General features: G+C 39.5%; 1 protein-coding gene across 1 annotated transcript in view; it reads left to right on the top strand.

Annotated features, from left to right (window-relative positions):
• LMCD1 (LIM and cysteine rich domains 1) overlaps window positions 1–18,418 on the top strand; it is an 80,038-nt gene extending 61,620 nt beyond the window's left edge. Inside the window, exons 5-6 of the mRNA XM_027864112.1 lie at window positions 15,764–15,979; window positions 17,777–18,418. Coding sequence (XP_027719913.1) covers window positions 15,764–15,979; window positions 17,777–17,935 — 375 coding nt within the window. The 3' untranslated portion in view covers window positions 17,936–18,418. The remainder of the gene's footprint in view (window positions 1–15,763; window positions 15,980–17,776) is intronic.
• The last annotated feature ends 8,063 nt before the right edge of the window (window positions 18,419–26,481 follow it).

Raw genomic sequence — 26,481 nt, forward strand, 5'->3', positions numbered from 1 at the left:
CTGGATTTGAGCTCAGGTCTTCCTGACTCCAGGCCCAGGGCTCTATCCACTGCATGACCCATCTACCTCTCCTTGTGGCTCCTAGTTTAGCTTTCCTTATAATGTAGCATGGCGTATTCCTCAATAGCATTCCCTAGACTGTCCCAGGTATTCTCCACTTCCCCAAATTTGCTTGGAAATCTACATTTGTATGAAGATTAGGAAGGCTGCCTGTAATAGAAGAAACACTGAACTGGACATTAGTCACCCAGGAAACTTAGATTTCAATCCCAACTCTGCTACTCCACTTGCTATGGCTATAGCCAAGCCCTCGTACTTTTTGTAAAATGAGAATAACAATATTTGCATTTCACAACCTCAGAGTTGTTGAGAAAACAATGCTTTCTAGATTGTCCAGGGTCATATACATGTGAGCTCTTAGCATTAGGATGAAAGTTTCCATTAGGATGCACCAGCATGGACCTTTTCTCATGTGTTTGTACCCAAATGCACATCTTCGGGGACTTGGGGAGCATTGACCCAAATCATCCTTGCACAGGAGTTTCCTGAGTGGGTGATCCCTTCTTAGACAAACTAACATCTTGGTCATGTTCTAAGTAGGTCTTTCAGCCAACAATCAACCTTCTCTAACATTGTTTCCTCTGAGAACTTAAGACAAAAGATAAAACTGAAGAACTTTAGCTTTTTTTTCCTTTAACTCTTAATAGGTAATGACTTTATAGTTGTGTTTAAGAAAAAACGGCAGCCCAGTGGACCAGGGAGAAAGAAAGACCCAATTGTGTTGCTCTGTTTCATAATCCAATTGTTTTCCACCAGCTGACTGACTGCCCTTAAAGCTGCAACGAATAGGACAGAATGCCAAAGCAATAATCAAGTTTTCCAATGCTCTGCAAAATCCCTGGAGAAAACTACAGAATAGACGGAGGCTAGAAAGGACCTTTGAAGTCATAATCCAGCCCTTTCATTTTACATTTGGAGAAACTGAGACTCAGAAAGGCTGTGACTTACCCAAAGCTCAATTGCCAATAATTGGAAAAACTGATATTTGAATACACATTCTTAGAGTCGAAATCCTGGACCCTTTTTATCATACAATGGTGCCATGAATCTCTCGCTATTCGTTTTGCCAGCAAACAAGAAGCACTGACCTGACAATGCTTTTTGTTTTGCTTTGTTTGTTTGTTCACTTGTTTGTTTGTTTTCCCCTAGAGCAGCGCTCCTTTTCCTTTTTTATGTCATGGATACCTGTGTAGTCTGATAAAGCTTATGGACAGACTCCTTCTCAGAATAATACTTGTTGCCTACATTTAGAATTGAAGGAAATGTTAAATTTCAGTTACAGGTTCATGAAAATAAAGAGGTGATGTAGACCATTCACTTTATCCCAGATTAGGAACCCTGGCCCTAGAGTCAAATCCAGGACTCTAGGACAAAAGGGTTATAGATTCTGAATTGGAAGGGCCTTTAGAGATCACCTCGTCCAACCCACTCATTTTACACATCCAAAGAAAATGTAGGTACGGTGTTTTGCAAATCTTAAAGCATTATAGAAATGCTAGCTATTGTTGGCATTATTACAGTACAAATGAAGAAACTGAGTTTCTGAGAGATTAACAGGTATGCCCAAGGCTACTCAGGTTAGGGGTAGAGTTAGGATTTGAACCCAGCTCTGCATGTAGGAGGTGGTATCTGATCTGGGGACATTTTAGTTGACCTTTTCCACCTGGTAGGGTGACAATATTTTTTCAAAGTGTGGGTATATTATGGTTTGTTTCAGGCAAATGGTAAAGAATTTCCACTCCGTAACTCCCTGTTTACCCTTTGGAGCTGGGGAGCAGAAGCTGGTAGGAGACTGAATGTGATGGCCTGGTAGATTGTCTGTTTCTTATTTAGAATTTGCTCTAATATGTTAACATTAGCTTCCTTTGGGTGGATGCAAGTAGGGATGTCCCTGCTCTGCAGGGCCATATTTTGTGGATTAAGCTGCTCCCACAATGAAGTCTTTGTGCTGCCAGCCTTCGTTGCACCTGTTAATTTTCTTCTTTGCACTTAAAACCAAGTTGGGGGATGGGGTGGTCTTAGGGTAAGTGCTTCGGATTTGTGTTCATCTAAGAAGAGAAACTATATGGCCAGATGTTGGAAAGGCAGCTTAGCTTGGCAGACTAAGGCCTACAGGAGAAATCTAAATCTTGCGGGGAAACCATGATCAGGACAATCATGATAAGAACAGAGGTGGGAGGGGTGGGATCCAGGGGATTTTCCGTTGAATTTGTTTGTAAGAATTATCATAGTAAGGCTGGCATATTCAGATTAGAAAATTGTCCTTTTCAACAGCTACATGGATTTATAGAATGAAAGGATGGATGAGATGCCTGACAAATCTTGGCCAATGTATCTGAATTTCAACAGTGTTTTAAAAAAGGCATGATGGTCTGTCTCAATCCAGTGAGTTAACATACATAAATGTTCTTTACATTTTATAAATGCTATTATTGTTGTTGTCATTGTTAACCTTGTAAAGAAAATAGAGAAATGCGGGCTGACTGATAGTGTAGGAGACAGTGGAGGATAAGGGTTCAGAAATTAGAAGACCCAGGTTCGAATTTTACCCCTGATGCTTACTTACTACGTGTGGGGCTGTCAGTAATTGATTTCATCTCTCTGGGCTTCAGTTCCCCTGTCAGCAAAATCAGAGAGTTGGACCAGATGACCTGTAAGGTCTTTTCTAGGTCTGGCATTATGATTCATATCTGTTTGAATAATTAGACCCTCGTTAATGGATATTAACTAAGAAGTCTCTATTTATGTGCCCAGGGTATCTGTCTTAGTTCATAAAAAAAATAGCTAGCATTTAGATCACATTCTAAGGGTTGCCAAGTGTTTTACATATGTTGATCCTCACAATGAGCCAGTGAGGAAGATGCTGTTATTACCACCATCATTTTACAGACAAGGAAACTGAGGCAAAGAGAGGTTAAGTGATCAGCCCAGATCCTATACTCATTAGCATCTCAGGAAAGATTCCAACTCTGATCTTCCTGACTCCAGGTCCCAGATTTGTCCATTGTGCCACCTAGATGCTAAGCAATTAGAGGATCAGAAAAGGCTTCTTGTGGTCAACGTATCGTTTCCAAGTGGAGGGAGTGAGGAGGAATAATTTCCCTTCCTAGTACATTGTCAGCATGGTCTTTAAAAAGTCAGGATCATGTATATTCCCCCAGAAGGCATGAAAAAAGGATGTATGGGATGTTATTAAGTCAAGAAATGTAATTTAATAGTTGTAGGGAGTTCCCAATAAGAAAAATCTCTCCACTAATGCAAATCTGCAATTGAGTCTTGGAGAATTACCTGGGCAATTGAAAGGCTAAGAGACTTGCCGAGGGTCACACAGCCAGCATATATCAAAGGCAGGATTTGAACCCAGGTTTCCCTTTATCCATTATGTCACAATATCTTTCCTAATGGAGATCACAGCCCTCAAATATTTAGATATTTAAAGAGTTGGCATATAGCAGGCATTTAATAAACATTTGTTGATTAATTGATTCTAGTTGACTGCAGAGGATAAAACAAAGGAAAATGAGTCAAAGACACAGGGAAGAAAATTTTGGCTGAATAGAAGAAGGAACTTTACAACAATTAGATGTGTCTGAAAATAGATTGAGCCTGTTAACACTGGAGGCATTTACACATAGATAGGTGGAGGATCATTTGTCAGAGATGCTGTAGTCAAGTTCCATGTATTGAGAAGGTAGTTGGGATAGATGAGCTCTTACTCCATAAAAGCTACAATCAGGTTTTATCTAAAATTTGTGTCTTCCCCCACCCTTTATACCATGTTAAGTGTGTAGTAGATGATTAATAAATATGTGTGGATTGAAGTGCCCTCCAGTTCTGGCATTCAATGATTATGTGTTCCTAAGTCACTTCTGGGTCTCCTCCCTCCATTCTTAGTCCTGGGTTACCTGAGACAAATGGAAGTTCAACATGTTTTTTAGGGTGCTGTTCCCCCATTATAGTGTCCTCAGCCTCTACTATCAGGTAGCTCACCCCGAGATTCCATCTGGATCCATCGTGGTGCTGTCAGTCTACTTTAATCCAATTCTTCTGGATAGGATGTAGGTTCTGTGAGGGCATCTTTTTTCATCTTTGTATTACCAATGTCTATCAACCAATCAATGAGCATTTATCAGGCATCTGTGCCAGACAGTATACTAAGGACATGGTGAAGTAGCCCCTGCCTTCAAGGTGCTTACATTCTGTAGGGCAATCCAAGAAGTGCACATAGAAATATGCACAAAATAAAGGTATATGTAATGTTCTTTAGTTCTTTCTAACTCTTCCTGACCCCTTTTGGGGTTTTCTTGGCAAAGATACTGGAGTGGTTTGCCATTTCCTTCTCCAGCCTATTTTACAGATGAGGAAACTGAGGCAAGCAGGGGTTAAGTGACTTGCCCAGGGTCACGCAGCTATTAAGTGTCTGAGGCTGGATTTGCAGTCAATTCTTCCTGACCCCTGGCCTGGTTCTCAGCAGCCCCTGCTACATCCATAATAAATACAAGTTAATTTGTAGGAGAAAGATATAGCAGTTGGGGAATGGGGGTGGGGAGGGCAGTTAAGGAGAGGCCTTATCTCACGTAGAAGGAAACTTTTGAGGCAAGCTCTGAAGGACGTTAGGGATTCTTAGAGGTGAAGGTGAGGTGAGATTGCATTCCAGGTATAGAAGATAGCCTGTGCAAAGGAAAGATGAGACAGCAGATGGAATGCGATTTGTGCCTAGCATGGTGCTTGGTACATAGTAAATGCCTAATAAATGTTTACTGACTTGAACTGAATTCTGAGATCATAGACAGAACAGATGCAAACTATAGTTGTTTTGTGCTCCTCTACTCAAAGAAGAAAAAGAAGAAGAAAGATTCCTATATTGTAAGGCCAATTAGAAGAAAGAAATAATTACATCCAAAGGGCTTTTCCATGAACTCCTTCACACCTGTGTGGAATTCCTGCTGTGAGGGCTCCTTTTGTTTGGAGCCTGAGGATAAGGCCAATCCATTTTCAGGGAGCTGCAGCATCCTCACTGAGCTGTCTTCTTTTCCTGAGCCAATCTCAATGAAATGCCTACATTGCAGCCAAGTCCTCTGGTCTGGCTGCAGCCTATCCTACCTCTCCATCTTACGACGCTCAAGTGACCAGTGTGTATTACAAGATAGCCAAAAACTGGCTAAGCAACATACGTCTACTTAGAGACTGAACTGAATTCCTTCATTTACTCATTCATTCATTCAAGAAGCATTTACTAAGCACAGGCCAGGCACAGTGCTAAGTGTCAGGGATACAGAGACAGAAAATAAGACATTTCCTGCCTTGAAGGACTTCTGGGAAAACAATGTAAAATGAGGGGGTTGGTCTAGATGGTCTCTGAGGTTCCTTTCAGCTCTGTCTATGATACTATGACCTTATGAATAAATAAAAAATTAATATAATATAATTAATTTATATATTGTAATTTCAGGAGGGTCCTAGCGGTGAGAGGGAATCAGGAAAGACGTCTTGTATAAAATGGCACTTGATCTGAGTTTTTTAAAACAAACCAGAGATTCTAAGATGTGGAGATGAGGAAAGAGCATAGGAGTCAAAAGATGGGATGTCAAATATAGGGAAGGACTAATAGGCCCGTTTGAATAGAACATAGATCCAAGTGAAGGGAAGAAATGTGTAACCAACCTGAAAAGGTAAGCTGGATTCAGAGTGTGAAGGAATTTAAATACTAAACAGAAGTTTGCATCTTAATTCCAGAGGTGATAGGGAACCCTTTCAGTTTTTCAGTAGGGGAGAGACATGGTTACACTTTCCTTTGTCTGTTTTGAGTAAACCCATGAAAAACCACCCATGTTTCTAGTTACCATGTTAAAAAGGAGACAGAAACCAAGGGGGGAAAGATTTAGTTATGGTGCATGAAAAATGAATATTGCATAAGGCAATATCATTTTTAAAAAATTAATAATTTAACCATCATCATTTATTAACTATTAATTGGATTGTCATTATTTTCCCATTAAATTAACTGCCTACTGGCATTCATTGCCCATTATGTCAGTTAAACCAACTTTATAATTTTTAAAAAAATTGACCATACCTTTTACCTTCATTTTTTCCACTAGTTTAGGTGGAGAAAGTTATGGTGAATTCTTTTTTCTTTAACTTTATTAAGTGTCAATTTTAATTGTTAAATGTTAATTTTATTAAATGTCATTAAGTTTTATATAAGTGTCAAGTGTTTGGTCTGAGGCAGGATTTGAACTCAGATCCTCCTGACTTTAGGGCCGGTGCTCTATCCACTGCGCTATCTAGCTGCACTGCAAAATCTTAGCAGATCTTAATAGAAGGATCAATATCATGGTTGTCTACCAGAATCCAAGGGTTTTAAAATAAACAAGACTAGCTAACTGAGAATTTCTAGTCCTGCTCTCTGAAACTTTAAGATGAGGAGTCAATCTTTGAATATTTGTCCAACCTCCCCATTTCTCCCCCCAATACAATTCCATAGGTCACGGGCCCCTAATTAGTTGGCCTTAAAGAGTCTTGTGTCTAGAGGGAACTCAGCCTAAAATAAGTTTGTCTCAATCTGACCAATATCCCTTGTTTTTCAAGACATTAACCCACAGGGATGAAATTTAGAGGTGTTGCCAGGCTTAGGGAGCCGGGCTAAACCAATGAGTGTCTGCATGTATGCCAAACTGTTTCATTCAGTTTAAATGATTTTCTGAGTGCCTTTACAGAAATCAGATTCCCAGGTTTCCAGAGAAGATTCCTTTGGCTCAAGAATTTTTCACTTCTTCCACAAAGCACTGCAATATGGTGAAAGGATTACGGGATTTGCAATCAGAGAAATGGGATTCAAATCTCACTTCTGTCCTGTATTACTTTTGTGACCCTAACCAAGTCACTTAGCCTCATTCATAAAATGAAAGAGTTAGTGCCTGTAAGGTCCTTTCCAGCTCTTAATCTCTGTTCCTACTCCATAACCCCAATTAAAAAGCCACTGCAGCTCATAAATACAAAGTTTTACTCAATCCCTGTTATTGTTTCAGAATCCCTTTTGTGAAGTCAAACGATTACATTATAACCTTGAAATGGAGGGCCTGAGTGGGGGAAAAAAAGGAAAAGGAAAATTGGAACATTCCTTCCATTCATAAAGTTCCATTAATTTGGTCTGGAATTCTACAGTGGGGACAGAGAATGCACAAAGTCCAATGTTCCAGAGTCTCAACAGATGAACATTCAGGGGCCATATAAGGCTGGGAGGGTTCTGAAATATAGCCTTGTCCCATTCCTAGCAGCCAAATGTCTGGGATGCAGACGGAAACTCCAGGGAACTTGAGAGCTTAGTTGGAGTTTGTATAGGCTGCTGCTAAGGTACATTCTTGTGGGCAAATGAATCTTCCAGGACATTGTCCAAGCAAATGTTTGGCTTGTGGGCTAGTCAACTTTTTTCTTTCCTGTTGAATCTTCTCTGGAAATTTGAAAACACAGCTCTCCTCAATCATCAGAAGAATAAAGTATCATTGGATTTAGATGTAGAAATGACCGTGGAGATCATCTGTTCCATTCCAGCCCTACTGAGCAGGGAAACTGAGACCCAGAGTTAAGTGAGTGGTAGACCTGGGGTTTGAATTTGTTTTCATACTCTCTTATATCTTCATGCAATATTTATTCTATAAGATGAAAGAAGGAGAAAAAATTGGCAAGAAGAAAGGGCAAAGATGGAACAGATACCTTATTTACTCTTCACTCTGCCAGAATAGCCTTTGGAGTAGTCCTAAATAATTATCAGTTTTCTGGGTTCTCTAAACCCTGTCCTTTCTTTCAGCCTATCCAGTACCTTGTTTTGGCAGAACCAAGTAGTTACCAGGATTCTACCACCCCATCCATAGCACCACAGTCTCATAGATTTAAAGCTGGAAAATGCAATCTGGTCCAATTGCCTTTTTTATAGAAGAAATTCTTGAGGTTTCATAGTAGGAAAGGTTTGAACCCAGGACCTCTGGCTACAAATCCAGTGTTCTTTCTTTCCATTGTACTTATGTTACTTCTCCTTCGTATGTAGAAACAGTCAGTCCAAAGGAACTATTGTGCTCCATACTTTACCAGGCCCAAGAGCACCTCATTACAGATTCAACAGTTATACTTCACATGAAGCCTACTCCTCTGCCCCTAACTACAGATATGATACAGAGACTTGAGAGTTAGAAATGTTGATGGTTTTACCCCTGACAGTAGAAAATATCATGTTCGATAACAAGTCCATTTCTCCTTCCCAAAGAAGTAGAGGTGGCAGATAAAGGAAGTATAGATATTATACACACATACCTTTAAATACTCTCAGCATGAAGAAGGGGGAGAGTGCTACAGACATCAGAAACAATAATTGGGGGAAAGTCCCTCCCTGGTGATCTAGTTGGTTGCTAAGTGAAGATAGTGAATAATCACCATAAGAGGAAATAGGGAGATTGTGTTTATAAATAAATTGTGAGTATTTGCATTGGAAAGAAACCAGAGCTTGGATTTAAGGCTCTTGTGTAATATTTACTGTGTTGTAATAGTGAAATTTTCACAATCCTATCTGGATTAGTCTGGACCAGCACTTGGTTAAGGAGTCTCCAAAAAGATACAATGTATGATGGGGATATGACCCTTGGCCATTCAAAGCAATGGGATTATAGTGTTAAACCACCAGAGTCTAGAGGGATTTTTTATCCAGCACTTTAAGATGGTGAAGTTTAGGCCAAAGAGATAGTGTGTGTAACTATTGACCATATTAGTCTGCTGTTGCCTGAAACAAACTATAAATTGGTCACTCCTGTTGGGAAAATCCTAGGGATTCTATCAAGAGTAAAACGGGATTCTATCATTATCAGTGAATTCTTGATTCTCTCCAGTTAGGGATTTTATCATTTCCAATTTCTTACCTTGTCCTCCTAGTGGACAGTAAGCACCTTGAGGGCAGCAACTCTTTTTTGTCTTTGTTTTCCCGGGGCTTAGCTGATGCTTTGAATGCTTATTAAATTTAATTGTTGAGGGAAGATGCAAAATTATTCATCACTTCGTTATTCTGTGCACTTACTAGGAGGATAGAAGATTTTGAACAGAAGTTTTCCACTAAAAAAGGTAATTTCTCATATTGACAATTGTATAATAATAAGCCAATAGGTCACACAGTGGATAGAGTGCTGGTCTGGAATCAGGAAAACCTAAGTCCAAATCCAGCATCAGACACTTACTAGCTGTGTGACCCTGAGCAAATCATTTACCCTCTGTCTGCCTCAGTTTTTTCAACTGTAAAATGGAGATAATAATAACACCCACCTCCCGCTGTTGTTGTGAGGATCAAATGAAATTATATTTATCAAGTGCTTAATACAGTATCTGACACATAGTAGGTGCTTAATAAATGCTTATTCTCTTCCCTTCCCCCCATCTGGATAAAATTAAAAGATAAATGCTTAAACTCTGTAAGTAACCAGCCTGTTTTAAGTTCTTTGGAAATAAGTGGTACACTAATTATAAATCATTCTTTTCTATCCATATAAAAGGGCCCAGAGGATCTCTGCTAGCAACACTGCCTCATTCTCAAAGCACAATTAAGAATCATAAATTTTTTTTTCTTAAAAAGAGTCTACATTTCAGACATTTTTACTAAACCATTTCAACCTTTGCTACAATTTGGAATTTTTGCTCTGCTCTTCAATAAGAATGTTATAGATACTGTTTCCCTCTCTTTATAATTGAGCAAACACCACTCTTTCCTTGAATCAAGCCTGCCTCAGTGACTTAGGTTCTCCAGGGTTTAAAGGGAACATGTAACCCAGTTTACTAGGCTCACCACTGTGACACTCTACCATTCCATAAGATATTAGCTTCAATTCTACATGCTATACTCACTGTGCTAGGAAATACATGTTCTTACAGGATGTCCATTATTAGACCTACAATTGGTCAGTCAAAGCACAATGGTTGGGTATCAAATGGCATTTGAGTCAATCAATAGCATTCAACAAGCATTTTTCTCCCTTATTCTCCAGTAATAATGTGACTTTGCTCTCCATCTGATTTGTTGCTTTAACGCTATTTGTGAAATATCAACTTGATTAAGAATTCCTAATCTTGGACTCTGGCACCACTACTCATTCCCATTTTCCAATAACAACAAAGCACTTTAAGATTTCAGAGGATGGAGAATGAATCTTGGATTGGAGTCCAGAGATCTGAGTTCAAATCCTTACTTTTTTTCTTATTAGTTGTGTGACATTGAACAAGTCACTTATGTCTGCAGGTTTCAGTTTAATAATTTTTAAGATTAAAAGATTGGACAAAATAATTTCAGATAGTTCTTCAAAATCATAGATTTATATGATTCCATGTGATAAATGAAGGCCATAGTTATCAAAGAAGGCTTAATGGAAGAGGCAAAATAAACTCAAGATAGGACTTAAAAGTCCAGATAGTATTTGGATAAGGAATGTGTAGGGGATAGAGGTAGAACAAGGAAACCAAAGGAAGAAAAATGAACATTAGTCATACATTTAGAACTGGAAGGAAACTTAAAAGCCATTGAATCCAACTCTCTCATTTTACAAGTGAGGAAATTGAGACTGAAAAGGGTTAATGACTTAGCAGAGGTCCCACAGCTAGCAAGCATCTGAGGCAGGATTCAAATTCAGGCCTGCTTGCCTCCAAGCCCCATACTCTCTCCACTGGCCATCTAGATGCATTATACAAAAAACAAGAATGATAAAGTTTGACTACATTGCATGATGTCCCTTGAGGAGGATAACAGATTAACAGGGTGGCTGAATTGCTTCATGTCCCGATGGATAAAAACTAAATCGAGGGGAAAACATCAAAGGGAAAAATAATCATCTGGCTGACTCATGATTAGGGGGTGAGGCCAGAAGGGGAAAAAAAAAGCCTTGTCTTAGGGTCTTATGCTCTCCATTTCCCCATTTTTATTAGCTCATAACTAAAAATAATGGTCATGATCCAGTCTCAACTCCATGACTGAGACCAAGAATTTGGGGTACAGGAATTCTTCTGGGTCACCTAAGTCATTAATCTCTGGAATCTCTTAAGCTTTCATAAGAAAGAGACACAGAAAACAGCTCATCAGCAAGAAAAAGAAAATTAATTCCTGACATGTGCTGACAGATCTTATTATTTGGGATGTCTTGTTTTCATAAAATGGCAATTAGGCTGTGTGTTTTAAAGGCTACTGGAAGAAATGAAGTCTGTAATTGAGATATTGTGAAGCCATAGAGGCACTGATATTCTAAAACCACTCTTGGATGACTGAGAAAGTTGAAACCAGGAGCAGATAGAGCATCTATGAAAATTAGTGTAGTCAGGTAAGTTAAGGTTATATAAGAAGAGATCAGAGAATGTCCTCTAGCGATGAGACAATGTTCCTAGTTCTAGTAAATCTCCACAGCACCTAGGACAGCTCTGGTATCCTAGCAGTGATGAAAAAGCATTGGATTCAGAAGTAGAAAACCTGGGTTCAAATCCCAGTTCTATTTCTTGTCTGTGAGGTTGGACAAGTCTTTCTAGGTCGCAATTTCTCCATCTTAAAAACTGTGTTGAGGAAGGGATTGGATTCCATGGCCATTAATTTTCTTCAGCTTTAAATCCTCAGGTCCTTTGATATGGGATTGACCTGCTTTAGACCAAGTGCAAAGGTTCACCTCTTCTACAGATAACCCATTGTAAACACCAGACCATTTGTTATTGTACATGTTGCTTCCTGAAGATAATATAAGTCTCTTGAGGTCAAGGACTATTTGGTTTTTGTCTTTGAATCTCCAGATTCAAAGACAAAATCTCCATTTTGTCTTTGAAGCTTAGCACAGAGCCTAGCATATACCCATAGCATTTGGGTGACTTACTCTTTTAGGCAAGGCTGGGGAGGGAATGGAGTGATCTGGAGAGCTCTGCCTAATGACATGGCATGATGGGAATTCATCTTGCCTCTTCTTTGGGACAAACTACAAACTCCCTTTTAGTAGTCCTGAGCGGGGAAACAGTTTGGGGTTAGATAGAGAACTTACCTTGGACTATCTCTTCTAAATAATCTACCTCTTTCCCACTGATCTGATGTGCCTTCCCTTCTTTAACTGGTAATGCTGTTACATGCTAAACCTGGCCGCTCCTGGGCCACGGCACTCCTGATGTTTTCAGAATGTAATTGTGCATCAGAATATTTGTTCCAAGGCATGAGCCATTTCCCAGACTAGCAGCATCTTACAGTTGAAAAGGCCATTCCATGGTCATCAGATCCAAACTCCCATCCTGCAGAGAAATCCCCTGAACTGCAAATGACCAGGCAGGCCTAATTATTTAAAAACACATCATCCAGGCCTTCAAGACCTCCAGACAATAGAAGGAAATTCAGAACCCTGACCTACCCTTCACAAGATACTTGTGTCCTTTGGACATATACTCCAAAGGGAAAAAATAAGCTAGTTCCTTTCCCATGGGACTCATGACCTTGGAAATTGTAAAACTTTTAACATTTTCAGCCAGCCTTGTAGAAAATGTATTTCATATCCAAACAGCACTCACAACCTACCCTTCCCAGCTATATTTAGGCTATCATGAAACTAATGAATTAATTTAATTATTACAGTTTGCCTAAGGACCTCTGGTTAGCTCCAGGCCATCTAGAGAAGTCTGCATACACAGTTGCATTAGGAAATCACATTACAAATGCATCACATTAGCAAAAAACATCTTTCTCTTGACCTTAAGGAAAAATGGAAGCCTCTGTATTAGAATTTTACAAGGGATAATTTTAAGGAAGTGAGAAGGAAGGGAATAAGTATTTTAGTAGAAATTTTTATGTGCCAGGCACTGTGCTAAGCACTATATACATACATTCATACATAATACATACATATATATATACCTACCTACATACATACATACACATATGTAAATATTTTATATAATATATGTATAGATGTGTGTCTGTGTGTATGTAAAATCTCATTTGATCCTCATAGCAGTCCTTGAGGCAGGTGCTGTTATTATCCCCATTTTATTGCTAAGGAAACTGAGGCAAACAGAGGTTAAGTGACTTGCCCAGGTCATATAGCAAATAAGACTCTGAAGCCATATTTGGATTCAGTCCTTCCTGACTCCAGGCCCAGGGCTTTATCCACTATGCTTGCTGGCTTGGCTTGGAGTCAGGAAGACTTGGGTTCAAGTCCTGCCCCTAACATATACTGACTACATGACTGACAAGTCACTAAGCTCTCAGGGACCTAAGCAACCCTGAATAATATAAGTTACTCAGATGGTGCCAACTTGCTTTTGGTAGAGGGAATTTGCTTACCAGGGGACTCCATACTCCAGTGAAATTAATCAATCAACAAGTATCACAAGTGAATTTCTAGCTGGGGTTTATCACTAATAGGATGGACATTAATGCCACCTACTTCCCACAGTGCAGTCTTGAAAATAAAATGAGGTGAGACTGTAGATCTGAAAGTCAGTCAACAAGCATTTATTAGGCACTTACTATGTACCAGGCAGTATGCTCAGCTTAGGGGATACAAAGAATGGTTAAAGGCCAATTTTATGTCCTCATGGAACTCACATTCTAAGTAAGGCGTGCAGATAACAATGTACATACAAGATATATATGGTGAAAATGGAGGGTCATCTTTGAGGGAAGGGAACAGGGGTGGGGAATGAGGTCAGAAAGGCCTCCTGCCTTAGGCAGCATTTGAGCTAAGTCTGGAAGGAAACCATGAGGTGAGGTAAGTAGGGAGAGGGTTCCAGGCACAGATGGGTGGGAGATCAGTTCAAAGGTGCAGGAGAAGGATGATTGAGTGTTCTGTGCTAGGAACAACAAATAGGCCAATGTAGCTGGATCTTAGGGTACCTGGAAAGGGGTAAAGTGTAAGAAGACTGGAAAGAGGGGCAGCTAGGTTGTACAGTGGATAGAACACCGGCCCTGGAGTCAGGAGAACTTGAGTTCAAATCTTGCCTCAGACACTTGACACTTACTAGCTGTATGACTCTGAGCAAGTCACTTAACCCCAATTGCCTCACAAAAACAAACAAACAAAAAAAGAACATCTTTCCAAGAAGCCTGGAAAGGCAGGAAGGGGCCACATTATAAAAGGACTGAGATGCCAAAGGATTTGATATATGATCCTGGACATACTAGGGAACCACTGCAGTTTATTGAGTAGGGAGTGGTAGGTATAAAATAGTCAGTTTTGTGCTTTAGGAAGATCAGTTTGGCAGCTGAGTGAAGGATGGGTTGAAGTATGGAGACAGACTTGATGCCAACAGACCAAGTAGAAGACTATTGTAATAGTCCTGGGGACAGGAGATGAGGATGTGCACAAGGGTGGTGGCTGTATGAGTCGAGAGAAGGGGATATATATACACATATATATATACACACACACATATATGTGTATGTATGTATGTATATGTGTATATATGTATATATGTATGTATGTGTATATACACACACACACACACACACACACACACACACACACACACACACACACATATATATATATATATATATATATATATATATATATATATATATACGAGAGATACTGGAAAGGTGTAAACAACAAGATTTGCCAAATGATTCAATATGTGGGGTGAAGGAGAACTAAGGGTGACTCTAAGGTTGTGAACCTGCCTATAATAAAGCAGCCAGAACAATGCCTTGTGTGTGGACAGCGGTCAGTAAGTGTGGGATGGATGGAATTGTTTTCCTCCCATCTACATCCTGGTCCCACTTCAAGTTACAGTTCAAGACCTATGACTTCTGAGAAGTCTTCCATAATTACTCTAGTCCGTACAGCTCTTTCCCTTCTCCAGCACAGCATAGCAAATCACAGAACTTCAAGGCACAAGACCTCAGAAAACAGCTAGTCTACAGAGTACCAGATCAACAGTCCCCTTTGCATAATTAGTGCGCCTGATCAAGAATCCCCTTTATATTATCCCCAACTAGTAAATGATCGGCCAGTCTTAACCAGGGAGTCTGAACAAGAAATGTCAAATGGGGCTGTCAAAACTCCTCAGTGTGGCAGAACCAGATTAAAATGTAACTGGGAAATGTTTCACAAAATAAATAACAACACAATGCAACATAGATAATGTTAATTTGTGATTTTCTAAGAAAATATGTGACCCACAGGAATCCCTTTCTATTTGAAAGTGACACCACCGATCAGAACCATGCTATTTAGTCCTTACAGATATGCTGTCTAGTACTCCTTGCTTCATTCTTCTAAGCCTCATTTCCCCAACGGTACCATGTATTTATAATTTATCAAGGACAGAAAACGTGTCCTTCTAGGTTTTTTGACTGTTTTTCTCTCAATAATTTCATTGTAGCAGGGAAATGAAGGTGAGAAAACTCCCTCTACCCGTGAAGATAATCAGCCTCAGTAACATAGTAATAGAGGGTTGCTTGGGGCACCAGGAGGATATGTGACCCATTCAGGGTCATAGAGACATTATGTGTCAGTGGTGTGGTATGAACCCAAGTTTCCTTGACTGGCACTCACTCTTCTATATTCTATCTCCTCTGGCATGTTTTTAACCCTTCCCTTCTATCCCCCACAATGCCCAGCAAAAGCCCATGATAAATTTTTGCTGGTTTGCTTTTCAGGATGGTGACTGAATTGACTCATCCACTCACTTGTCCCTTTTTGTGTTTTGCTTTCAGATCTGTGAGCACTGTAAACAGGCTGCCCCCTCAGACTGCCCCGTGGTGTACGCAGACAGGGCTGGCTATGATAGGCAGTGGCATCCCGCCTGCTTTGTGTGTGCCAAGTGCTCTGAACCTCTGGTTGACCTGATCTACTTCTGGAAAAATGGTGCTCCCCTTTGTGGGCGCCATTACTGCGAGAGTGTGCGGCCCCGTTGCAAGGGCTGTGATGAGGTAAGGATGTTATTTCTTGCAAAGACAGTCCTTCCCTGTGGAGCCCATACGTATGTAGGGAATTATCAAGTTACATAGGGACATAAAATGGACATCAAGGGCCATCTATGCCACAGAGAAGGAAACCCACAGAGGTGAAATGACTTGCCCAACATGATGTTAGTAGAATGCATCTGAAGCCAAGTCCTCTGATTACAGACTCAGGTATTCTTCCCATGGTATCAGCTTCACTTTCCCTTATGAAGTCTTATCTCCCAGAGATCTAGGTTTCTGGAACGTCCATCAAATGATTCCCCTCTCCATAGCTGAAGGTTATGTCACTGCCTCTCCATGTCTGTGACTAGGAATGCCTGTTTCTGCCTCTCATTGTCACCTTTTAATTCAATCCAGTTCAATTCAATTCAATAAGTATTTATTAGGTGCTTACTATATTCCAGGCACTATGCTGGCTATACAGAGACAAAAGCCTAATAGCCCCTGCCCTCAAGGAGCTTACATTCTACTAGGACCACCTGGGTGAGAGCACACGCCACTGCATTGTACCTCTGCCCCAAAGTCACCATTAGTAGTTGGGAGGAAAGGATACAAAGTGATTATAGGGCATATCAATGCATGGCCCCAAGTTCTTGGCCTTTGCTATGGAGAAGCAATAGTGTCTCTCAGTCCAAGAGATGGTAGCTATGGGGAAATGAACCACATGGTCAAGTAGTGGGAGTTTTTATACCCCAACTTTCCGGGAGAAATTATATCACTCCCAGAAGCAAGCATGTCTCTAGTCATATGGAAAGATTGCTAAAGTAGAAAATAACAGTATAACCTATTAATTACAACTATAAAGAGCTTTATACCCATCCAAATGTGGTCCCATCAGTCATCTCATTCAGTCCTCACAACAAGTCTATAGTTTAGAATGGGCAGCATCATAAACCCCATTTGACAGACTAGCAAACAGAGGCCCAGAGAGTTTTAAAGATTCAGCCAAATTTAACATCAATGTCAAGCATTTTGACTCCTAGTCAAGTATCCTTTCCTCTATTTCATGAGATCTCAATAAAACATGACCCCTTTTGACCTGCTGTTTTTTTCCTATTCCCTGTGGCTTTATTGTCCATACCAAAATGAAACATCCAAGATTTCTAGTGCTGAGGTCATTTCCAAGGCCATGTAAGTATTCAGGAACATAGTGATGGGAGTTGAAATGGTCTACCCACATGATTCTGTCCTACATCAACTCCCTTGCCTCCACTAGCCTCAAAGCAGAGGTTAAGATGATCACTGTCTCGGGGGACCCAAATATTTCTTAATCAGTAACTAAGCCCTAGAAGGTCACTCACCCCACCAACTCACTGCAGTTGGGTTTACTTCACTCGGTGAAAATGCCTTGGAGTAAGAGGAGGGGTTAATCCATCAGATTCAGGGGAACATAAGGACTGAGAGCTGGCCTTTGGTTTCAGTCCAAAGAATATCACAGGATTATTATGAAGCAAAAAGTTGACTGCAAGTAACCGCAGTCCTGAACTGAAGAATCTTTCTCGTCTGTATCCAGGAATTCTGCATTACACATACAACAAATACCATGCGCATACATAGAGAATGGATACAGAATTTCTCTCCTGAGTCTCTTATGGGTCAATTTAAAAATAGTTTTTTGTTTGTTTTTTAAATGGTCTGAGAGTCTGGGGTCTTGAGCTTATGACATGGCCAGATTATTGCCTTTTATAAATCAGGGTGAGCTCCTTTTTTTCCCTGCCTAAGGTTTGAAATGAGTCTTACGGTTTATTTTTTCTGTTCTGCCAGATTATATTCTCCGAGGACTACCAGCGAGTGGAAGATCTGGCCTGGCACCGAAAGCATTTCGTCTGCGAGGGCTGCGAGCAGCCACTGACTGGCCGAGCTTACATCGTGACTAAGGGTCAGCTCTTGTGCCCCACCTGTAGCAAAACCCAACGTTCTTAAGGGTTGTCCCCTTGGAGCCTGAGTGGAGGGAGATAGCCAGAGTCCCTGCCATCTCACCCTGAGGCAGAAGAGAAGGGTCGTGCTGGAGCAAACAACTTTAAGGCATATTTCTCAGTGGGATATTTTTTTAAAGGAAAGATGCTTGTGGGTAGATAGTTTCAAAACCAAAAAAATGTTCTGTATAAACATGGGGAGGAAGGCTGTTTTCAGATGAAAGGAAGCGTGTTGCATGGCACCACTGGTGTTTTATAGAAGGAGTTTCCCAGAATGCCAGTCTGAGAGGTCTGATCATATAGGAATAGAATATGAGTGCTTTTTCATGAACACAGGAGCTCCTGAAACATCGAGGAGTTCAAGGTGGGTGGGGGGATATTGGATTCCAATGATTTTTTTCAGCCTCCTTTTCAAATAAAATTCAAATTTCAAAGTGCATTTTTTTTGCATGATAAGTTCGTTCTCAATAAAAGTTCTATTAAGTCAAAATCTTTCTCCTTATTTGATTATTCAGATAGTCCATTGCTTAAAAGATTCTGATTAATGATCATTGCAAACAGTAACAGCAATATTGTTTTAAGAATAACTTTGAGCAACTAAGTCATTTTGACCATTATAAATACTCAAATTGACTATAAAGGACTCTGGTTGTTTTTTGTTGTTGGTTTTTTGTTTTGTTTTTTTTGTGAGGCAATTGGGGTTAAGTGACTTGCTCAGGATCACATAGCTAGTAGGTATCAAGTGTCTGGTCTGAGGCTGGATTTGAACTTGGGTTCTCCTGACTCCAGGCCCAGTGTTCTATTCACTGGGCCATCTTAACTGTCCCTACATGTGAAGGAAGAAGCTATCTGTATCCAGAGAAAGAACTGATAAATAGAAGTATACATAGAATGATTTTGCATATATACATATATATATATATACACATACATATATACCTATATACATATATGTATATGTGTGTGTATATATACTCACACACACATACATATTGTGTCTAATGGTAACCATCTGGGGAAGGGGGAGGAAAAAAGAAGAAAAAAGAAAGTTACATGATAACTTTATTGTATATTTGAAAGGAATAGCAAATTGTACATAAGAGATTCGCTGTTTTGTGTGCAATCATCTTTTTTATTCTGTTGTTATGGAGATGCTTGTTTTATTTCATAAATTAAAAATAAATTAAATTAAATTTCTTTAAAAGGAAACCAAAAAATCTTCTACATCATTAAGGAAGCCTATGTAGGCAGATTGCACAATCTACAGATATATATGGCAAAAAGTTAATCCTTTTGCCTACAATGGTAAAACCTTGCTTAATCTGAGGGCCCGTAGACCCTAAATTGTTTAGGCAGCTAAAACACAACCTCTCTATCCCTCTCTTTCCTCAACATTTCTAGTGACCATGAGTCATCATAAGATCATACATTTATGATCCTAAGATCAAACATTTAGAGACAATGTCACACATTTAGAGATCATAAAACATTTAGAGATGAAAGGAAGATTACAGGCCATCTAATCCAACCTTCCTTCATTTTACATTTGAGGAAACTAAGGACTAGGAAAATTAAGAGTCTTGCCTAAGGTTCACATAATGAAAGGCATGTTAGGATTTGAAACCACTGGCCAAACTCAATGCTCTTTCCACCTCGCCATACCACATCCTCGTTGGTACTCAGTGGGTGAGAATCATTAGGACCCAAATTTGATCAATAACATAAAAATAAAATTCTTAGACCTAAACACCAAGGGATGCATATTACAGTATATACAACCCTCTTCAAGGTCCTCCCTGAAGGTACAAGCTTTACCATTTTCACTGTTCTTAAGAGGCCATATTGGACAAATCTACTGGTGTTGGAAAGAGGAGATAAACATTATGTTTGCAGGATCATTGATTTCAACCTGGAAGGGAGGTTAAGGGTCATCTAATCCAGTTCATTTCTACAGCTGTATTCTAGGAAGCCCAGAGATTTTTAATAACTTGTCCAAAGACATGAAGATATTAAGTGGAGGAGCCAGACTTTGAATTCAGTTTCTCTAACTCCAAAGCCAGCATCTTTCACACTACTATTGCTCAGATAAAGTTCCCATGTTATCCTCTCCCCTGGGCTATGAATTTTCTAGTCTTCAAATCATAAAAGCTATTGTAAATACCTCAGAGTCAGTTTCTGATGATACTTGGAAATAGAAGAACAGATAGAAAAGATTAATCTGCAGAAAGAAATTAAGCATTACTTCCTACTTGCCCCTCCTTCATTCTCATACCAAACCTTTTACCAGAGCTGTGTAGGACCACAGAATGATGGCACTGGAAAACACCATAGAAATAATCTAACTCAGGGGTTCTAAATCTTTTTTATGCCATTGACCTTTGGCAATCTGGTCCATCTTCTAAAAATAATGTTTGTAAATGCATAAAATAAAATATATAAGACTACAGATGAAACAAACTACATTGAAATATAATTATCAAAAGAATTTTTTTAAGTTTATGGATTCTGGAGTAAGAATCTTTGATGACCTGGCCACTTCACTTTACAGAGGAGGAGCTGATATCCAGAGAAGTTATAACCTGTCCAAGCTCTCACAAATAATTAGTGTCACGAAAAAGATTAAAAATCTAGTTTGCTTAATTATCAGTTCAATGCTTTTTTACTGCACACATTAAGGAACAATAAAAACCAACAGGTCTACATTTTACAAGCTTTGACTCTAACCATCTCACTGTTTTTTTTTTTTTGGTCATGTCTGAGACCATATATAATGTGCAATAATGTTTTAATAAGGTGGCTCTGTCACTTTCTCTCGGGAAATTATTATCTGGCTAATGCCAAATTCCACATTGTCACGTACTAACAAGGATGTTGTGTTCTCCCTCTGGGAAGTGATAATGAGAGTGAAATGGAAAACACCATAGAAATAATGCAGGAGGAGAGAAGGAGATGAACCCAAGGATCCAGATATCTCACATCTGCATTGTCATCTCCTAAACCATCAAAATTCAGCTGCATTGGAATTACAAATATGAGTTCAAGAGACTTTACTTTATTTAATCCTAACCCTAAGAAGTCAGGAAATGGGGACATAGGTCTATCAGAAATGATTTTCAGAAGCTTCCCTTCTCTATTTTCTTCTCTTTCCCACTGCAGTCAAGTTGTCAAGTATTTCCAGTCACTTCCACCTAAACGCTAGGCTAGCCATGTTTCATGGCTGTTCATTCATTCTTTCATCCATTGTAAATGAAAGAGAGAGAGAGAGAGAGAGAGAGAGAGAGAGAGAGAGGCAGAGACAAAGAAAGAGAAGAGACAGAAAGACAAACAGAAACAGAGATAGAGAGAGAGAGAGAAAATATCATCATTGTTATTATTAGTTCCTGCCCTAAGAATAAATATATAAACGCTGCCTAGATGAAACAACATTTGCTTCCATTATCACAGTCCTTGCTAAAAAGATGTCCTGTACCCATCATCCAGGAACTATGTCTGGGTTTAATCCTAATTCCCATTTCCTAGATTCCTTGCCTTGAATACCTGACTGTTGGGCAGACCCTCTTTCTCCCTGGATGCTACATCTATTGCCTGTTTTGAGTTCCGCTACCTGCCTCACCATGAATCAATCCCCAGATTGTAGACCTAATATTGCCTTTGATCTTTTTTTGTTGGTCTGTTTGCTGACTTCACCTTGCCTGCCTGGTTCTGACCCATGGCCTTGCTCTGACCTTCACAATCTAGGTGTGCTCTTACACCAGCCTCCCTTCTATCCCTGACTGTACCTTGATCACCACTCTCAGGGCTTTCGCCTCTGTCTTGTTGTCATAATAATAACTAACATTTATGTTATGCTTCAAGTTTCCTAAAGTGCTTCTCAAATATTAGCTTATTTGATCTTCACAACAAGTTTGTGAATTATATGCTATTATTATCATCTCCTTTTACACACAAAGAAGCTGAGGCCAACAGGTGTTAAGTAACTTGCCCAGGGTTACATAGCTGATGAGTGTCTGAGAGTAGATTTGAACTCAGATCATCCTGACTCCAGTCTGCCATTCTACCTGCTTCAGTCCACTACTCACTATATATTCGTGGCCCTAACACTCCTGAGCAGGGTGTCTTTTACAACCTGTCTTAGAGGTTTGGGAATTCTTGGCTATTCTCAATAGACTTCTTTGCCATATTTCCATCAAAAAACAGAAAGAAGTCCCATGAAAATGAGTGTATCATATGGGTTGTATTTGCTAAACTGTTTTTTTTTCTATTTTTGCCCAGGATTTATCTAGACACAATGTTGATATGGAATTAACATATATCAATAAAATTTTTAAGAGTGAAGAGATGACAGGGACATTTCTACATTTGGTAAGAGGCTAGAATAAGTGATCTTGAAGTCAGTCACTCAGTCACCAAGCATTTATTAAGCACTTACTATGTGCCATGCATTACACTAAGCATTGATATTATAAAAAAAGGCAAAATAAGATAGCAATGAAGTTTGCCACATTGATTGACTCTTCCTTTTACTTGAACACTTAGAGGCCATTGTAGGGTTATTAATTGCCCTAATTTCAATATTATTGTGTCTCAGGGAATACAGATGCCCAAGGAGAGAGAAAGAAACAGAACAGAAGGTCGGTGGAACAGTTAGAACACACACAACATTTATAGATTGTTTGCCATCTTATATGGAAATCAAAGATCACTGATCACAAGTCACCATAACAGATATAATAATAAGGAAAAAGTCTGAACTGTTGCAAGAGTTACCAAAATATGAGAGAGATGTGGTGTGAGCTCATGCTGTTGAAAAGTGGTGCTGTTAGACTTGTTTGACACAGAGTTGACAAAAACCTTTAATTTGTAAAAAAAAAAAAAAGCCTTATCTGTGAAGCACAATAAAACAACATATGCCAACAGTTTAAGAGAAGTTTGTCAAGGTTGAAAGTCAGCCACAAATTCTCTGTCAATTCACGTTAAGGCCAGTCATAGGATTTTGGAAAATTCAAGGGATGTGTTTCATTTTTGGAGAAAGAAAATGTGAGGAAAGTATATAAAATGAAAGAGAAGAGAAATTTGAACTGCCCAGGCACTGAATGGGACAATATTTCATGATTTAGACATGGATGTCAATTACTTATAAGAATGTCCCGATACGTAGCAATGTCTATCCTTTTGCAGTTAAAAAAATCCACAAATAGATGAAATGAGTAGTTTCTGCTCCTTAACACTCCTGACCTAAATTGTAGGAAGTATTTACTTTGTTCAAATCAACAAATATTGATTAAGGAGTGCTAGATTCTAGAAATAGAAAGATAAAAATAAACATTCCTTGCCCTCAGGGAGTTTTTGTATTGGTAGAATTCCCAGAATCAAATACTTCAGTACTTCAATAGATTCATGATCTCTTCGTAGTAGATATTATCTTCAACTGTGTTGTTCACAATTTATCTACAGGTATATAGATCAATCTGCATAACTCTTGCCCAATTCCCCCCATAATCTCTTCATAGGAAATGGTACAACATGCTTGAATCCTTCCTCTATGCTTTTTAGCTTTCCATAGGTACCAGTGTAGCTCTTAAGATATCTATGTTCCTTTGTAGACACTTCATGATTAACCCATCCCCTTTTTCATATATGCATTTCCTGAATGATATCCCCTAAGCCATTTTTAGTATGCAAGTCATCATTTGCATAGCACCCTCTCAGGGTGCTCCCAACTCACAGTGATATTAGAAAGATGGGCTCCCAGAGAATCGACTTCTGCCTTGAGTTCTAGGGAGAATCATATCAATGATTGCTCCCAACACTGTAATTCACAAGCCCCCACCAGTGTGCTCCTCACTAACAATCATCTGAGAGGTCCAACTAGCTCTTTGAAAATATGTTTATTCAATTGGCAGAACAAGAACAACATTTATAAAGAATTCCACCCCCATCCTCACCACTCCATTTAATAACTGGGGCATACTTTCCTACAAATACATATAAAAAGGAGAGTGGGACAGAGCGGGCACAAATTTAGAATAATAACTCATTTGTGTAGGGAACACACCTGGCCAAGCCACTCACAATTCTGAACAAGAGGACCTTCCTTCATGTTCTCTCTCTCTCTGGAGAGTCCTCACAAAGTTCCCTGCAGGGTAGGATGAGTCACTCTGCTGCTAAGCTGGTCAGGCTCTCCACGGATCATGGTATCTCAGTTAGGTGGCTTTTAAGTAGGCCTTTAAAGGATAGGGAGTGTTTCAACTGACAAAGAAGCAGGGAGAATACGTTACAGGCTTGGGAGAACACAAAGAATGTTGGGGGACAAAGAATAATAGTCCATGTACTAAGTATCCCACATTGTATACCCCAAGATAATCATGATATTTTAAGGTTGATAGAGACAAACCAGCTAGTGTAGAGGAGGGTGAACTGGATTGGGAGAGATGTGAAAATCTAATCCAAAGAGTAATTAGCATATGGCAGTGAATCTGATTGACATTTAGATAAGTCCATGGAAATAATTACTGTAAAAAGATGAATGTGAAGGAACTGGGATCTTCAGCCTTGAGAAGAGAAGAACAGTTATCCCTTCACATTGCAACTTTCCCCATCTAGGTTTTGAGATGTCGCTGGTCAGCGTAAGAAATTAAATAGGGATTTTGGGGGAGTTTTGAGGCAGCCACAGATGACACACAAAGACCAGCAGATAATACAGAAAAAGTTTAGAAACTCAGAAATATATAAAACATATGTACAGTATTATATATTATCAACCCAAATTTTATAATAAGGTACTGTAAACACCCCATAAAAGAGAAAGAAAAAATTCAAATTTCTTCAAAGGGAGTGCCAAAAAATTTTACATGGATTTTCCGTATCACTAGAGCATGGCACCCAACCCCTGCAATGGGGAAGGGATAATTGTACTATGTGACCTTGAGCAAGTCTCTTCAACCTCAACTTTCTAAGACTCAGTTTTCTCTTCTGTAAAATAAAGGAGCTGACCTGGACTAGATGTGATGCAGTGGACACAATACTAGACTAAGAGTCAGGAAGATCTCAGTTCAAATCTGGCTTCAGACACTTGGTACCTGAGTGACCCAAGTGACTAGCTCTGTGGGCAAGTCACTTAACTTCTGTGCTTCTGTTTCCTCCACCACAAAATGGGGATAATAATAGCACCTACCTCATGAGTCAGTTGTAAGGATCAGCTGGGATAATAATGGTAAAGCACTGAACACAGTGCCTGGCGCACGCCTTATTCCCTAGATGATCTCTGAGCTGCTTTCCAGATCTAAAAATAGGATCCTATGAGGAAACTGAAGCTCAGAGAGGGTCCCATGGCTAGTAAATGTCCAAGACAGGATTTGCAACCAAGTTTGTTCTAACTCTGAGACTATCACCCACTGTTCCATGTTGCCTTGTACTACCAGATGGTTCATGATGTGGTGAGCTCTCCATCACTGGAGATGAACAATCAGAAGCTAGATGCTCACTTGCCATCTAGGAAATCCCTACTCTGTAGAGATTCCTCCATTGAGAGAGTTTGGAATATATGACCTTTAAAGTTCTTTTTCTTTTCCAAGAAACCAAGATTCTGGCTTGTCCAAGTATTTGGGCTAGCTGCTTGGAATTTATTTAACATCCATGCCAATTTCAATGTCATTCCCTCTTCCATGTTCTCAGTTTCTATACCTATAAATTGACAACAGTGGACTAGGGGACCTCTAGGGATCCTTCTACTGTAACAGTCCACGAATCTATAATTCTAGATCAAAATGTACAACTTGTGGGCTTTGAAATCTAGAGTATGTAAACTTTCCACTCATACTGACACAGACAGACACAGAAGGCAACTCCCTTCCTGTGGAAGCTTTTAAGCCCACACTAAATATTTAATCTTTCTTGGAAGTTATGTTAATTACTGATGAGTTACAATAAATGCCTCAATAAAATTGTATTATCTAAAGAAAAATCCTTCAGTTTTTAATCCCTTCCTCTCTTTTTGATGGGAAGAGGGGGGCAGGGTAGAAGCTTAATAAATATGAAAGATGTGTTTCCAGGAGTTCAAATAAGGAAAGTTTTAAAATAGCAAAATGACACAAGCAGCTAATTATTTGAATATGCTACATTTTGCTCACTGTTGGCAATCTATCTGGTTTTTAATAAAAGATAAAAATTACGAAAGTTTTGCAACTAGCCTTTGCCCCTATATGGGAAAACTCTGCCTCATTGACGGGAGGGTGTGGTATCTCTCTTCTCCAGCTGATAAGAAGAGGAAGAGCAGGAGCAGACCAATCCCAAGCAACCCCAAAGGACATGGCTTAGCAAGAGTGGGGAGGATACTAAGCTTAAATGGTAAGATGTAGACTGACTCAAGATCAATGCCAAATGGGAAGGATTTCATTTCTCAGACAAATTGCCTGTGTGGTCTCTCTCTAAGACAGTCTCAGATATCTTTCCCTTATTCTTTGGATGTAATGCTTCCTTCTAAATGAAAAGTACCTTCTGGCCTGTGGTTCATTTACCTTTGGATTAACACGACCTACTGGGAGCAATGTGTTG

This window comes from Vombatus ursinus, unplaced genomic scaffold (genome assembly GCF_900497805.2).
Source record: "Vombatus ursinus unplaced genomic scaffold, bare-nosed wombat genome assembly UNPS02014773.1, whole genome shotgun sequence".
NCBI classification, from domain to species: Eukaryota; Metazoa; Chordata; class Mammalia; order Diprotodontia; family Vombatidae; genus Vombatus; species Vombatus ursinus.